The sequence below is a fragment of the Lissotriton helveticus genome, chromosome 8 (genome assembly GCF_964261635.1).
Source record: "Lissotriton helveticus chromosome 8, aLisHel1.1, whole genome shotgun sequence".
NCBI classification, from domain to species: domain Eukaryota; kingdom Metazoa; phylum Chordata; class Amphibia; order Caudata; family Salamandridae; genus Lissotriton; species Lissotriton helveticus.
This window is the reverse complement of record NC_136069.1, coordinates 1,189,576,980-1,189,591,300: the sequence shown is the minus strand read 5'-3', so window position 1 is coordinate 1,189,591,300 and position 14,321 is coordinate 1,189,576,980. Positions and strand designations below refer to the sequence as shown.

Here is a 14,321-nt window from a genome sequence, read left to right as displayed (position 1 = left end):
TTCCAGACAACTTTGAATCTATCCTCATTCTCTGCCAATGGGGAGGAAGACGACCTGGGTGTGCAAACCAGAGGGTCCAAGGAGTCTCCACTTCAGGTAAGTGCGCTGGAAGATAAAGTTGAACCAAGAGCAGTTGAGGAACAATAATGGGAATAATTTGCTTACTGAGGCCCTTAAAAAATATAGATGGATGGGGAATCTGCAGAGATCCTAGGATCTCATGGTCCTTAATGATTAATAGGAAATGCCAGAATGAAGCCCACTGACTAATACTTGAATCCACTAATTACTTGTAACTACGGAGGGTGAAATCTTCACAGAGAGTCCCTTTCAAAATGTAACTACGGAGGGTGAAATCTTCACAGAGAGTCCCTTTCAAAATGTAACTACGGAGGGTGAAATCTTCACAGAGAGTCCCTTTCAAAATGTATGTAGTGAGCTTAATTCTGGAAATTTCTGAAGAGACCCTTGATCAGAGTCTCTATCGCTCCGATATACCTCATGAAGCCCTAAATGAATTGAGCCGCATAGTATTTCTCTTTCATCCCAGGTGACTTTTGGAGTCCGCATTGATGAGAATTTTCACTTCCGATGCTTCTTAGTCAAGCATTTGTTCCAGAAAAACTGCATAAGCATCACTTGGATGAAACAGAGATGTGACAAAGGAGAATCATAGAGCTAATGGCAAATGTATATATTTTTAATCTTATGGTCTTTCTTATAGTGCCTAAGTACACAATGATGTTTCCGGGGACACAGGTGGGACACAGTTTGAACCAGCAAGATCAGAAGTCGTCCTATTACCTCCGAAAACCACACTGGTACAGTTGTGGGGAAGGCGGCTCGACTTAGCCTTTGAGGATGCCTCAGACAAGCACATTTTGTTAGAATTGGGCAGAGCTGCCAACCCGATATCAGGACCAGAAGCTTTGGGCTATGACAGCCACCTCAGAATGGAGACCAGCTTACTCCACATCACAGGGGTACCTCAAGTGAGCTTGTATATGAAGCACGTGAATTACTTAAGAGTTTAGTTTGCAAGTCTCCAACTCTAGGGCAACCCAGTGAAACCATAAGCGCACCCGTCTTAAGCCTGTACTCATTGTAAGTTGCAAAATTCTGATGTTTTGCAAAGTGATGAATTCATATAGAGAGGAGTATTCACAATGCCCTTTAGGAGAGTGATGAACATATTTAACAAAAGGGGCTCGGCACCCAGTCAATGAAAGCACCGCATCAGCCAACCAACTTCAAAGGAGAGACCATCACCCAAACAGCAAAGACATAAGAAGATGGCTAATGTAAATTGAAATCCACTTGTGAAGCAAGCACAGTTCAATCTGATCTAGAGGAAAGAGCGGTTTAAGAGGGCAGGTGCTTAAGGGGCAGAAGATGTTTTGAAAAGCCAGCATCCAAAATATGAAATAAAAATGGATTGATCATGCTGAAAACTTTAATGGTAGACAATGGCAGAGTATATTGGCGAAACAGTGGCACAAAAAGGGGAAGAGGTGAATGACTTGAATTTATATGCAACTACAAGTCTGGAGGGGAGTGCATACTGAAATATCCCACTTTTGACATAGGCTGCATGCCACATGGTGCCACAGACACACAGTAAATATTTCTAGGATGAAGTCCACAGGGTGAGAGAAACCGTGCATGAGGTATTTTCTTGTAGTCATGGATTGTCAGATGTTGGTGAGCTTTACTTGGAGTAGGTAAGGTAAAATACCACCGTGTTCTATGACATAAACCTAAGCACTTCAAACTGGATAGCAAAAAGATTTGTATTAGACACTTTACTATCTATGTAACTAAGGCAAGCTGTCAAGGCTTATTAACACTTAATAACTTCAATATCTGTAGGAGATGGACTGCTACTTGTAATGTTATAAGGATCTGTAAAGCCCAACTAATCACCTGAGGGGTATCCAGGCGCTGGAGCAGGCGTGAAGGTCGTTTGCAAGGTCTCAGTTGAAGAGTCAGGTCTTCAGCTTCCTGCGGAATTCTAGAAGCGAGGAGGAGGCTCTTAGATGTAGCAGGAGGTCCTTCCATGTTTTGGGTGTAAGGTATGAGAAGGCTAGCCCTTCTGTTCTGTGAATGCGGGTGTGTGTGTGGGGGAGAGCAAGAGAGAGGCAGAGCGTAGGTGCCTGGTGAAAGTGGTGGCGGGAGTTGAGGTATGCTGGTCCAATGTTTTGCAGTGCCTGTATGCTTGTGTGAGGAGTGTGAATATGCAGGCAATATAGATTTCGGAAGTGAGCCGTGATGTGGATACACAGGAGGAGGTCCAGGACGAGTCTGGGGGCGGTGTTCTGGGTGGTCTGAAGATAGTGGAGGCAGTGATTGAAGATTCCGGCATGAGAGTGCGTTGACTTAGTCAAGTCTGCTGGTGATTAGGGCTTAGGTGGCGGTACGTCTGGTGCTCTTAGGAATCCATCTGAAGATTTTTTACAATTTTTAAGGATGTGTAGTGTGTTGAAGCAGGAGGGGCTGAATGCATTCACGTGAGCTTTGCTTGGTGCCAGACTACACTTCTCCTAATCAGGCAGATTGGGGCATCCTCACAGTTCCAAAGCAGTCTTTGTTCTTTGAAATATACCCGACAACGATGGGGGGCTTGTGCAGCCTTATTGAAATCCATTCATTTCTTCTCTGTAGGTACAGGGCAACTACTAGTGCAGGTATCTAGAGCTTCCATTTCTTTCAAGTGAAACAGCACAAAGGGGTAGCAGACTTCCCATACGTAGTCCAAATATGAAGAAGAAAGGACAACCATAAAATGGTTTACTCCTGGTATGTATTTTTATCAGTTGTTAGAAAGTATCTTCGGTGCCTGGTTGACAGGAGTCAGTGTGTTCTCTCTGGTACTGGATACTTGCACTAAAATAAAGTGACTGAGTGGTCACATCTCCCACCTACCAGGTACACCATTTTTGGAGGGGGGAAGAAGAGTTTAATAGCGAATAAGCATTCTCCCATTGGTGAACAGATAAAAGGACTGCATTTTGATTATATTCATACTACTACCACATGCAGTTTACCTCATAGCCTTGGCTGAATGAGCAGCAGCCACCTTCACAAAAAGGGTTACACTTTGGGTAGCCCCAGCATCAGAGCCCAGCACAGCTGTTAGCAAAAATACACAGCAAAAGATAGAACCTTCAATGGGCTTACAAGATTGTGGAGCTCACCACGGGGAAAACACACAGTGTTGTCCCGAAACATACATCACAGCAGACCCACCCAATAAAACAATCCAGCTGAAGTACATGATAACAGACTATATAGCTTACGTCAATTTTCAGGTTTTGCAAGCGGTGCTCTTAACAGTTTTAAAATCAATTTTTTTAAGAACGATTTAGAAAAGCTAGAAATATGCAGTTTTCCCATGCACAACAGCTGTGACTCAAATGAGTTACCGATGTAGGAAGTGAGAAATTGGAAATGTGTATTTCAAATGTTTAGAATACTTTAACACAGTTCGCTTTTGGCTAAAATGGACTAATGGAGAAAAGTATGAGAAGGTCATGTCTGGAAAGCTTTAAACCCCAAGCCGCCTGCGTCTTCAGTGCATAATCTTGGTCATTAGGCTTGAAATAAAACCGTATACAAAATGACTATTAGGTCAAGTGTGCAAGTTGAACTAAGCTTGGTGTTACCTCAACTAAGGACACGATTGGCTCAAAATGTACATCCTCGTTTTGTGCAGCATCCTCTCCATCATCGTCTTCATTATCACCATCTTTACTGGCTGCTTGTGAAGAAAAAAGAACTGCTCCAGAGTTCTGCCATGAGAAGTTCTTATCTGTAAATGTGAAGAAACACTTATTTAAAAAGCAGATAGTAACCTGGCTATAGAGCACAAACCATGCTTTTATTTCTCTACCTTAAGTCTTCTTGTCTAGATTCAAGTATATGAAACTTGTGCGATATGCTAATAGAATATGGACCTTGACTGAATTCAATATCTTATGAGAGCAAGGATATAGTGATGATCCTTCCTGACCACTCATCACTTCCATCTGATGAAGTCCCAGACTTTGGAAGCATTCTCATATATCACAGTACGCAAACAACATGTAAGCCACCCCAGTCATCTTCACGCGCACACTGGGAAGTAGAACTAGACATGACATTGTCAGACCAGCAATGGGAATACTGTTGCAAGCAACTTGGTGGTATTACAGCTAACAGCAGGCTAAGTATGATCTATTATAAGTTCTTACACCACCTATATTATACCCCAGTTAAATTACACAAATTCAATTTAAGGGACACAGATAGGTGCGAACGGTGCAAAAACAGAAGGTGCTAGGTTTCTGCACCTAGCATGGGAATGCCCTGAAATTAATGAATACTGGCACCAGGTATTTGTAGCACTGTCAAAAATAATAGAATTTGAAATCCAGACATCCCCGATCATCGCCATTTTAGGATACACCAAAGAAATAAAAACAGTACATAAGAAATATTTGGCGCTACGGCTTTTGATAGCTAAGAGAAAGATTGCCTGTAAATCGGGGGGAGGAAGGACAACCAAATTTAAAGAATGGTTACAAGACCTAATATTATGGCAAGATCGAATGCAGAATTACTCCCACCTACTTCAAAACCAAGGCATATATGGCAACCCCTGAAGACTCCTGCAGGTGTTGGGATGAGTAGGGACACCACAGAGATAAAATGCAAAATTAAGTGCGCGGCTCCTATGTGACTATATGTGACTATATGTTTAGGTGCATCAGATGTTTTAGACTCACCAGTCAATAAGAACCCCCGGACAGGGTAAATGCAATAAAGACACTCCATTACAGAGTGTTGTCATTTGCCTGAATTGTAATTAATATTTACTGGAAAATTAGGGCACATATTACCCTTAATGCTGGTCGATATTTGAAACTGTACCGGAAAGATGTACACATGTTTTGACTGTATTGCAAAAACTGTGTATGGTATGTTTTTGAAAAGTTGAATAAATATTTACAACACAAAAAAAAGACTTTCCACATTTTCAGGTTGCCCATTAAAACTGTGTCAAAGCTTGGAATGACAGCAGGGTTTGATAAGAACAGGTAGATTATCTGTAACAATCTAATCAAACAAATGCATCTAATTTTAAATAAGTAAATAAATAAATATAAATATATATATATATATATATATATATATATATATATATATATATATAAAAATATATATAGATAGATATATAATTTTGTAAGCATTTCAGAAAAATGCTACATATACACATTTTCTATATATTCGCAGGAAGGCTGAAACAAATGCAACTTGATTGTCCTAAATGGTAAAACAAAACAAGTTAATGCATTAGCACAACCAAATGGATTTCATCTTTTGCAGAGGTGAAGATAAAAAATAAAAAAAAGATAATGACAATAATTGTGAATTCACAAGGTCGCTGGCATTTGGCATCCAGCATACAACTGTACATTTTTAAATAACTAGAGTTTACCAATAAACAAAACCAAAACATTTACAAAACTTTCACAGGATTATGTCATAAACTGTGAAAGTTGCATCTTCCTAAGTCTAACCGGTGAGGTCTTTGTGAATTCCAGAAAAGTTTTAAACTAGGGCCCTGTGGAAGCATAACTCGACAGATATGGCATCATGCTTTTGCTTGTGAATTGGAACCATTGTCTCCAACCATGTACAAAGAATTGATAGAAGGCATCTTGCAAATAGGTTAATGCACAATGAAGTCAATTTCTGCAACCAAAGACCACATGTAGTTAAGGGAATGTTTGCGTACTTGTTTGAATACAACCTAGAGGGCACATTTCACTGGACTTACTGGACTAAAACATTGGTCAAAGTGTGTAAGCAGCAATCCCTAAACTAGTGGCACTCTCCTGTCTCGCTCCCCAATCCAAAGTTCAGCTGACATTAGGCATTCATGATCCCAAGGGTGGAAAGAGCAAGTAAATCAATAACCTGCTCTCAGTCAGGTTTACACACATACTGAGGTGGATAAATATGCAAGTAGAAATCCTCAATTATTCCCCACTCGCAACTACAGCTTCAGCCAGTACCCTGCGGAGCCTGCTTCGTAAAAGTGTGAGTTTGTCTTCAAGATGTACTTTTTTTTCCCTTTCCTATCCACAGTTTTCACCTCAGTCTATATTTCTTAGGACATCCACGTCTTTGTCAGTCCACAACATTTACTCAGTATGGTTGAAAAAATAAACCACAAGTATTAGTCTTCTCCTTTATGGCTTTCCAATCAAAAGATAGTTAAGTCACTCTCAAGAATGCTGCTTAAGGGGGGTGTGGCCAAGCATCGAAGCAAGATGCCCGCGTAAGACCTCAGCTCCGTCGAGACAGTCTCTCCGGCGCATATCTTGTTAGTGATCCTGCTTCTCGGACTCTCCAAAAGGTAGCCAAAGGTGAGCGGTGCCCAGCCATGCACTCCTGAGCTCTGTGGCACGTCTAGAACTGGAGATACAGGTCCCGTCTTTTTGGGCCTGGCTGAACGTCTGACGCCTGGGGCTGACGTACCTCTGCCAGCCGTAAAAGTGTGGAGCGAAGACGGCTGCTCGGACTGGATGTCGCCGGTCAGCGGGAAACGCAAGAGCTTGCTACCTCCGCAGAGCTTAGGTGCAGATGCCCTTGAGTGCGCGATGGCAGGGGGAAATGAATCAAAGAAGGGCCCGGCCCGGGGTCCCAGAGGCACTAAGCAGGTTCAATCAAATAAGCTTGATCATTACACCCTTCCTGGAGGCTCACCTGCGGACATGCATCATACACCTAAGGCAACTGTAGACCTTGAGGGTGCCAACCCAGACTTAACCCTTCAGGATGTATGGCGGCCATCAATGTAGTCAAATCTTCCCTAGAGCATAAAATGGATACTATCCCCATCGACGTGAATCTAATCCGGACTGATCTCACAAAAATGAACGAGAAAGTCAAAACTCTGGATATTAAGACAGCCAGTCTAACAGACGATGTATACCTACTCCAAAGAGAGGTGCAAGATCTTAAATCCTTCCGCGAGATGGCTGAGCGCAAGCTGGATGATTGCGAAGGCCGTATGCGACGCAACAAATCCGCATCCTGAGTGTGCCGGAAAAAGCGGAGGGGCCAGCACCAGATCTGTTTGTGGAAGACCTTATCCTCAACTACTTAAACCTAATGGGCTGGGGAAATTCTTCACTATTGAGCGGGCACCTAGAATCCAGGGCGGGCGGCCCAAACCAGGGGCACCCCTGCGCCCGTTAATAGCACGTGTCTTCAACTTCCGGGACAGAGATGTAATTCTGCAGCATGCTCGGGCCGTAGCACCCCTGCGCTAAGAAAATGCTGATATTACATTTTTTCCGGACTTCACGCAACTGGTACAAAGACGACGTCGAACCTTCACGGCCATCAAGAAGAAGCTCTGGGAGAGGGGACTTAAATACGCAATGATGTTTCTGGCTCATCTCCGTGTGGAGGCGGAGGGACAAGCATAGTTCTTTGACAATCCTGAGGTGTCTCCAGACTGGCTCGATAGCCGAGTGGACAACAGGTCCGGAGAGAGAGATGGTGACAGTGATTTAGACTTACAGGCTCGGATATGAGATTCATTGGGTGCCATTATCCTTCATACAGACTTACCCAGGTAACAGGGGGTCCTAGTGGACCCATAGGTTGAACTCAATCTCACTATTATTGGCCTGGGGTACTTAAAAGACACTCCAGTTAGAGACACAAGATTCAGAAATGTTGTTGGGGGGACAGGAAGATGGAGCAGTGGCAACCCTCCTTTTTTCTACTTTTAGTTATTTCACTGGGCCGACAGGCACTCTGCAAGTTCGGACTGGGCAGTTCTACGCCTAGAGTGCAAGGTAGCAGGGTGGTGGGTGTTGGGAAATGGGTTGGGCAGGGAAGCAGGGAAAGGGGTTGTTGGGAAGGGGTTTTATGTTTTTTTTTTAGTTGCTACATCTGCAAGCACTGTAATTAGCATGACTGAGGCTATTGATATCTCCATTAGATTCAATGCATACGCAGTGGGATAAGAGTGCCAGAATTCTGAGCTGGAACGTTAACAGACTTGGTGACAAGGTTAAACGCAGTATAGTCCTTCAATATCTCAGGAAACAAGGCCCGGGCATCGTTCTGCTTCAGGAGACACATTTGATAAGAAGCTCATGTAAAGCTATGTGCAGGTTGGGATATAAGCTGGTGGCACATGCTGGGTTCACAACAAGTTCAGGAGGAGTGGGTATAATGCTGAAAAACACTTTCCCCCTTAACGTGGATTCTACTTGGAAGGATGACAGGGGCTGTTATGTAGGTATCACTGGGTCCTGGGAGGGACGAACTATCACACTAGTGTAGGTCTATGTCCCACCTGGCCTCCAAACTACTACATTCCAGGACCTGCGAACCACGCTCCTTTCACTACCTGAAGGAATGTTGTTACTGGGAGGTGATTTTGATTCTGTGGGATCGGGTAAACTAGATCGCCACCCACGCGAGAGTTGGGGCCTTCTCATAGATGGCTGCCAGACTTTCTTGAGGCCATGGGATTGGTGGATGGCTGGCACACCTACAACCCTGAGAGTATACAACACACTTTCCACTCTGGAGCCCACGGCAGCCTATCCAGATTGGATTATATTTTGATTCCTAGCCCACAAATCTCACATATTCATGAAATCAGGCACCTAGCTAGGGGCATTACAGACGACTCTTCGATATGGGTACATATACTCCTTGATCAGGTTACGGTGGGTAGGGTGGTCCCGATTAACCCTTGGCATCTTTGCAACCCCTAAATTCGTAGGGAACTCACTAAGACGGTGGACACTTATTTCAATGAAAACTCGGGTACGGTAGATTCCTCCCAGATACTCTGGGAAGCTTTCAAAACAGTGATTAGGAGGGAAGCTCTGTCCCTAACATCTGGACAGAAGAAGGAACAACAAAAGGAAGTGTCTAATATAGAGGACGATATCTACCAATTAGAGAGAGAGATGGAAACAACGACCACACCGGACTCGCTCCACCTGTTGCCTCTTAAACAGGAAGAATACAGGGAACTAGTGACAGAGAAAGCTAAAATGCTGGGTAGAGAGAAACTTGGTAGGATTTCTGTCCTAGGGAATAAAGCTGGAAAATTGATAGCTTGGCTTGATAGACACGAGTGGGTGAACAGATTGGTTCCAGTTCTGCATGACATTCATAATGTTTGCATAACTGACCCCCAAGAAATTTTGACCTGGTGTACACCGCAGTGGCACCCTACACTGAGGAAGAAACTGCTGAGTTGTTGGAGGACATCACACTCCCCACTCTTTCCCCAGCGGACCAGCACTATTAGATTGCCCTCTGAAGGCAGATGAGATAGCGCAGGCGATCAGATCACTAAACTCGGGGAAAGCCCTTGGCCCGAATGCCATCCCAATTGAATTATATAAACTCAACCCTGATAAATTGTCTCCTTATCTTAAGGACATGTTCGAGGAAAGCAGAAAAGTAGGTGAGCTGCCAATGGACCAACGTATAGCCAAAATAGTAACCATACATAAGGAAGGCAAACCCAAAACGGATTGCACTACATACAGGCCGATCTCCCTCCTTAATGCTGAGCCTAAGATCCTTTCCAAAGTCCTAGCTACCCGTCTAATTAAAATAATTTCAGAACTGGTACACCCAGACCAATCCGGTTTAATACCACACCGGAACACGGCGTTAAATCTGCGCCGAGTCCACGGGGTCCTAGGTAGGGCGGGCATGATCCTAGAACTGGCTGCCTTGTCTCCCTGGATGCCACCATGGCGTTTGATACTATTGAATAGCCCTATCTTATAGCGGTCCTCCGAATGCTGGGGTTCGGCCAGGAATTTATTCGATGGGCTCGACTCCTATATTCGAAGCCAATGGCACAAGTCGTGGTAAATAATAAAAAGTTGGACACTTATCTTGAGCCGGGGCACCTGCCAAGGTTGCCCTCTCGCCCCCTCCTATTTGCTTTAGCATGGGAACCCTTGGCAGCATGGATCAGCAGTGATCCAGTTATTCGAGGTATGCTGTGGTCACCTGAATGGGAAGACCACATTTCGCTCTATGCGGATGACATTTTACTCTATTTAACAGATCCCAAAATGTCCTTAATCGGAGTCTTGGACATACTGGCAGTGTTTGGTCGATATTCTGGGTTTAGGATTAATTGGACTAAATCCCACTTATATGTCCTTCAGGGAGGTCTACCCGCCTTGCTCCACAATTCTCCAATTCAGGTTAGTACCACAGGATTCAAATACTTGGGAATATTTCTGTCCTTAGACCCTACACGTCGATTTGATAATCTCCTTCATCCGATGCTTCGCTTAAAGCGAGACGTAGCCAGCTGGAAGTCTCTTCCCCTCTCTTTTCTGGGCAAAGCAGTTCTTTTTAAAATTATATCCCTTCCCAGTTTTCTCTATGCCCTGAAAATTCGTTCAATCCTGTCCCCCTGAAATATTTTAAAGAAATTGAACACCTCCAGAGAGACCTGTTGTGGAACGGATCGCCACGAATAGCCTTGGGTAAACTTACATTAAAATCGTATGATGGTGGCATCAGTCTACCAGACAAAGAAATATTATTGGGCTGCACACCTAGCAACTATCAATCACGGTACATAGTGTGACCTTGACAACCCAGGCTACCGGATGGATAAGTGGCTTCTCCCAGGAGGAAATTATAATGGATCTCTTTATTCGAAACCTAACCGGTCCAGACTAACAGGCCCCACTGGACACTCAGTCAGTGTATGGCACGCTGCAAACAGATCCCTCGGATGGGAACGTAAACTTACGCTAGCTAGCCCCCTGTGGGACTCTGCACAACTGGGTAATCTGTGGACATCGAAGGGGTTTGATAAGTGGGACTTGATTGGCATCTCACAAATTAAAGATATATGGGAGAAGGGAGGGGTGAAACCCTTTACCACCCTCCAGAGCCAACTTGAGATAGCTGACACTGAGTTCTTTCACTACAGACAGGTTAGCCATGCACTACATTCCCTCATCCCAAGGGGCACGTCCCTTCCCGAATCATCCCTGTTAGAGGACAGAATACTAGATGGCCATATCCCGGATAAGACCATCTCATTAATTTATAATAAATTAATACACAACATGGAAGATCCTCTTGCAGTATTGTGACAGTAATGGGGGTCGGATGGCATAGAAATGGATAATGAGAAGTGGCAAGAGGCGACCTCTTCTCCTCGGGTGGTGGCCATTCCAGCTCGATTACAGCTAGTTCAGCTTAAAATCCAGCATAGGATATATATGACCGCCCCCCCGGCTAGTACAGATGGGGAGAGCGGAAACAGGGGACTGTCGCAGAAGATGCACATTATATGGGAATGCACACTCATTCAAATGTATTGGAGGGAGATACACGCAGTGATGAGGGCTGTCCTTACTGTTACCCTTCACCCTGAAGCACGTAGATGCTTACTAAACATATGGGAGCCGACCGACCTTAACATCCATCAAACACAATGGGCCACTTTGGGTTTCATGCTTGCCAAAAGAAATATTGCTCAGGCCTGGGTAGCAGCAATTCCCCCCCATCCTGGAGGCATGGGAGACTAGTATGAACGAGTGTATGTTTAGAGAAAAGACCGTGTATACTGCCCGAGGCTGTCCTAAAAAGTGGCCCCGCATATGGTCACCGTGGAACTCATACCGTGGAGACATTTGCGTTCCCCCACAGAGTACTGGACATGATGATTTGATTCCTCCTTGAAAGGCCCTTACTGTGTGTAATGTGTAGTAGTATTGCCTCAAATTGCCATGCATATATTAATACTAAGCTAATTGATAAATGCTTATATGTCGATGTTTGTTAATAAAAAAGGTATATATAAAAAAAAAAGAATGCTGCTTAAGTTCATTAATGGGCGCTTAAGTTTGCGACATTTTCAGATCTGTAGGATTTCCATTCTACCTTGAGCTCAAAACGCGTTGTTTCGAACATTCTTTCACCACGGTCTGCAACAATGGTTCTTTGTAAATACCAAATAACATTTTCCTCAAATCTGACACACCTGGTTGGTTAAGGAATCTCTAAGCACAAAAGGGAAATCATGGAGGGCAATACGGACTACAACCGCATTTCTAAAACTGTGGATCGTGAACTGTTTTTTGGTGGGTTGGGAAAGTCAGAGTAATAGATAAAGATGACTTTAAATTATGTGTTGATCGTGTACCATTTGCCACTGCTTCAAAACGAAAGTCAAATATCAGGCTACGTCTTCTGATAAATTGTTCTTTAATCTTTTAACATGGGATTAGTGTTTACTTTTCTTTCTCTAACACCAAAGTGGTAAGGTTTTTTTTAAGTGAATTATGTGATAATATTGCTAGAGTACAGGAGTGTGAAACGAAAGGCTATAGGATTATTATTTTTCAACACACAACACAATGTAAATACCTGTAAATTAACTGTATGCATTCATTATTTAGGAAAGAAATTGTAATAGGATCAAAACAAGACACCTGGTGATGCACAAATGATAAATATTCAAATAATCCAGATTTCCACAAATTATTGTTTGTGTGCTATATAGTTTTGTCAGTAAAACTGTATGTATGTGCAAAGTTAGGGGCCATTTCAATGGAAAATGGGTTGTCCATAAGTGACAATATACTACCACACAATGCTTTAGTTACCTTCAAAATCCACCACTTGTGCATTAAAGGTAGTTGGGGCATGAAAGTTTGTCGTTCTAAAAAGTGGGTTGTGGTTCTAAAAAGCCTGGGAACGACTCCACTACAAATTGAGGAGGATCAGTGTCTTGTTCACCCCCACCACCGTACTCCTCTTCAGGATCTAACTCTTAAGACTTGTAACAGTATTTTAAGATTGTGATGGCGAATACTACAGAGGTACTTGTAGAAAATACTGGAGTCAGAAGGGTGTACTGCCCAAGCAACACCTAGAGTGATTGTCAGAGGTTAGATTTAACGCAAACCTTTTTCCCACCACCTTTTGCTTGTGCTTCCCAATATGGAATTAGCCATTAAAACAACCACAGAATAATTTGTAACTTTTAAATGTATGCACAGTAGTCCATGAAGCAGTGCTGCATCGTTTAACTAAGAGGGTTGTTTCTGATGACGGCCAAGACAATGAATATTGCTGAATATGCTCTAATCTATAATTTCCGAAACATGCTCTCGAATTTCATAAAAGCATGCTTGGCAATATAAAACCAATTTAAAAGTGAATTCATTTGTAAAATGCCCAATGCAATATTTTCTTTATAGTACAGTATAAATAACAGCAATGGTTCTAGGTCTTTCATTTCTTTTCAAATTGAGCCATACTGTTCTTGAACAAACCCCATCAAAGCAACCGAATCTTAAATGAAGTTTGAGGCAAAGAGAAACACACCAAGAGAGCCCATAGAGTCACTCAAAACAAAAAAACCTCATGCATGAATTGATATTAGTGCTAAGGAAAACTGTATTTGGATGCTATGCATGGTGGGTTAGAAAATAAAAACACACTGATCTCTCTGGAGAAGTGGTAACAAAAAACAATATTGGGTAAGAAGGTTTCAAAGATGTGTCGAGAAGTACAAAGGAAGGTTTAATTTACCACCGTATTTAAATCCCCTGCTGGAAGCATAAGAGCTTGAAAACACTGTAAATACTCGGTCACCTTTTCAGTAAGTGACAAAAAATAAAAAGCTCTCATTCTGTGTTCTCATGTGGTGGAGTTATGCATTTTACGGAGCTAAATCAAATGACAGAATGGTCAAGAACAGTCACTTCTTTTTTAATGAACTTAGCATGACAGGTAGAGGCAACAAGTACTCGGGGTATAAAACAGCTAACTTTCAATAATGGCCTAAACTAGGTGCTTGAATGAAATTAATTGGCCCTCAAATTACACCTTTTATAAAAACAGACTCAAATATTGAAACTGTTTGGCTGAGAGGGCAGGATACTTCCCTTCTTATGGAACCAGAAGTCCTAAAAAACGGGGAATCTTTTTTTGGTTGAGGAAAATCCTTTAATACAATTTGGTCAACAAAATCTGCATGTACTCCACAAAGGGACTTTTGGAATTTATGCGATACTGCTGTCTGAATCTACTGTACACTGTGTGCATAGCATGGAACAAGAAGGGTGGTATATGAGTGTCCGTCAGTCCGAGAGTAGAATGTTCAAGAAAGTCCTGACTGATGTCCATTATGGTGATGTAAGAAAATGCCTTGTAGTTCTTCCTGGAGACAAATACATTAACTTCAAGAAACCCACAAAGCTGGTAAATCTCTTGCAGCACAATCAGACTCATACGCTACCTGC

At 42.9% G+C, this 14,321-nt stretch overlaps 1 protein-coding gene across 1 annotated transcript in view; it reads right to left on the bottom strand.

The window, feature by feature from the left end:
* The window catches only part of LOC144773228 (E3 SUMO-protein ligase RanBP2-like), a 559,200-nt gene that overhangs the window by 39,031 nt on the left and 505,848 nt on the right, over positions 1–14,321 (bottom strand). The window contains exon 26 of the mRNA XM_078658126.1: positions 3,663–3,808. Coding sequence (XP_078514252.1) covers positions 3,663–3,808 — 146 coding nt within the window. The remainder of the gene's footprint in view (positions 1–3,662; positions 3,809–14,321) is intronic.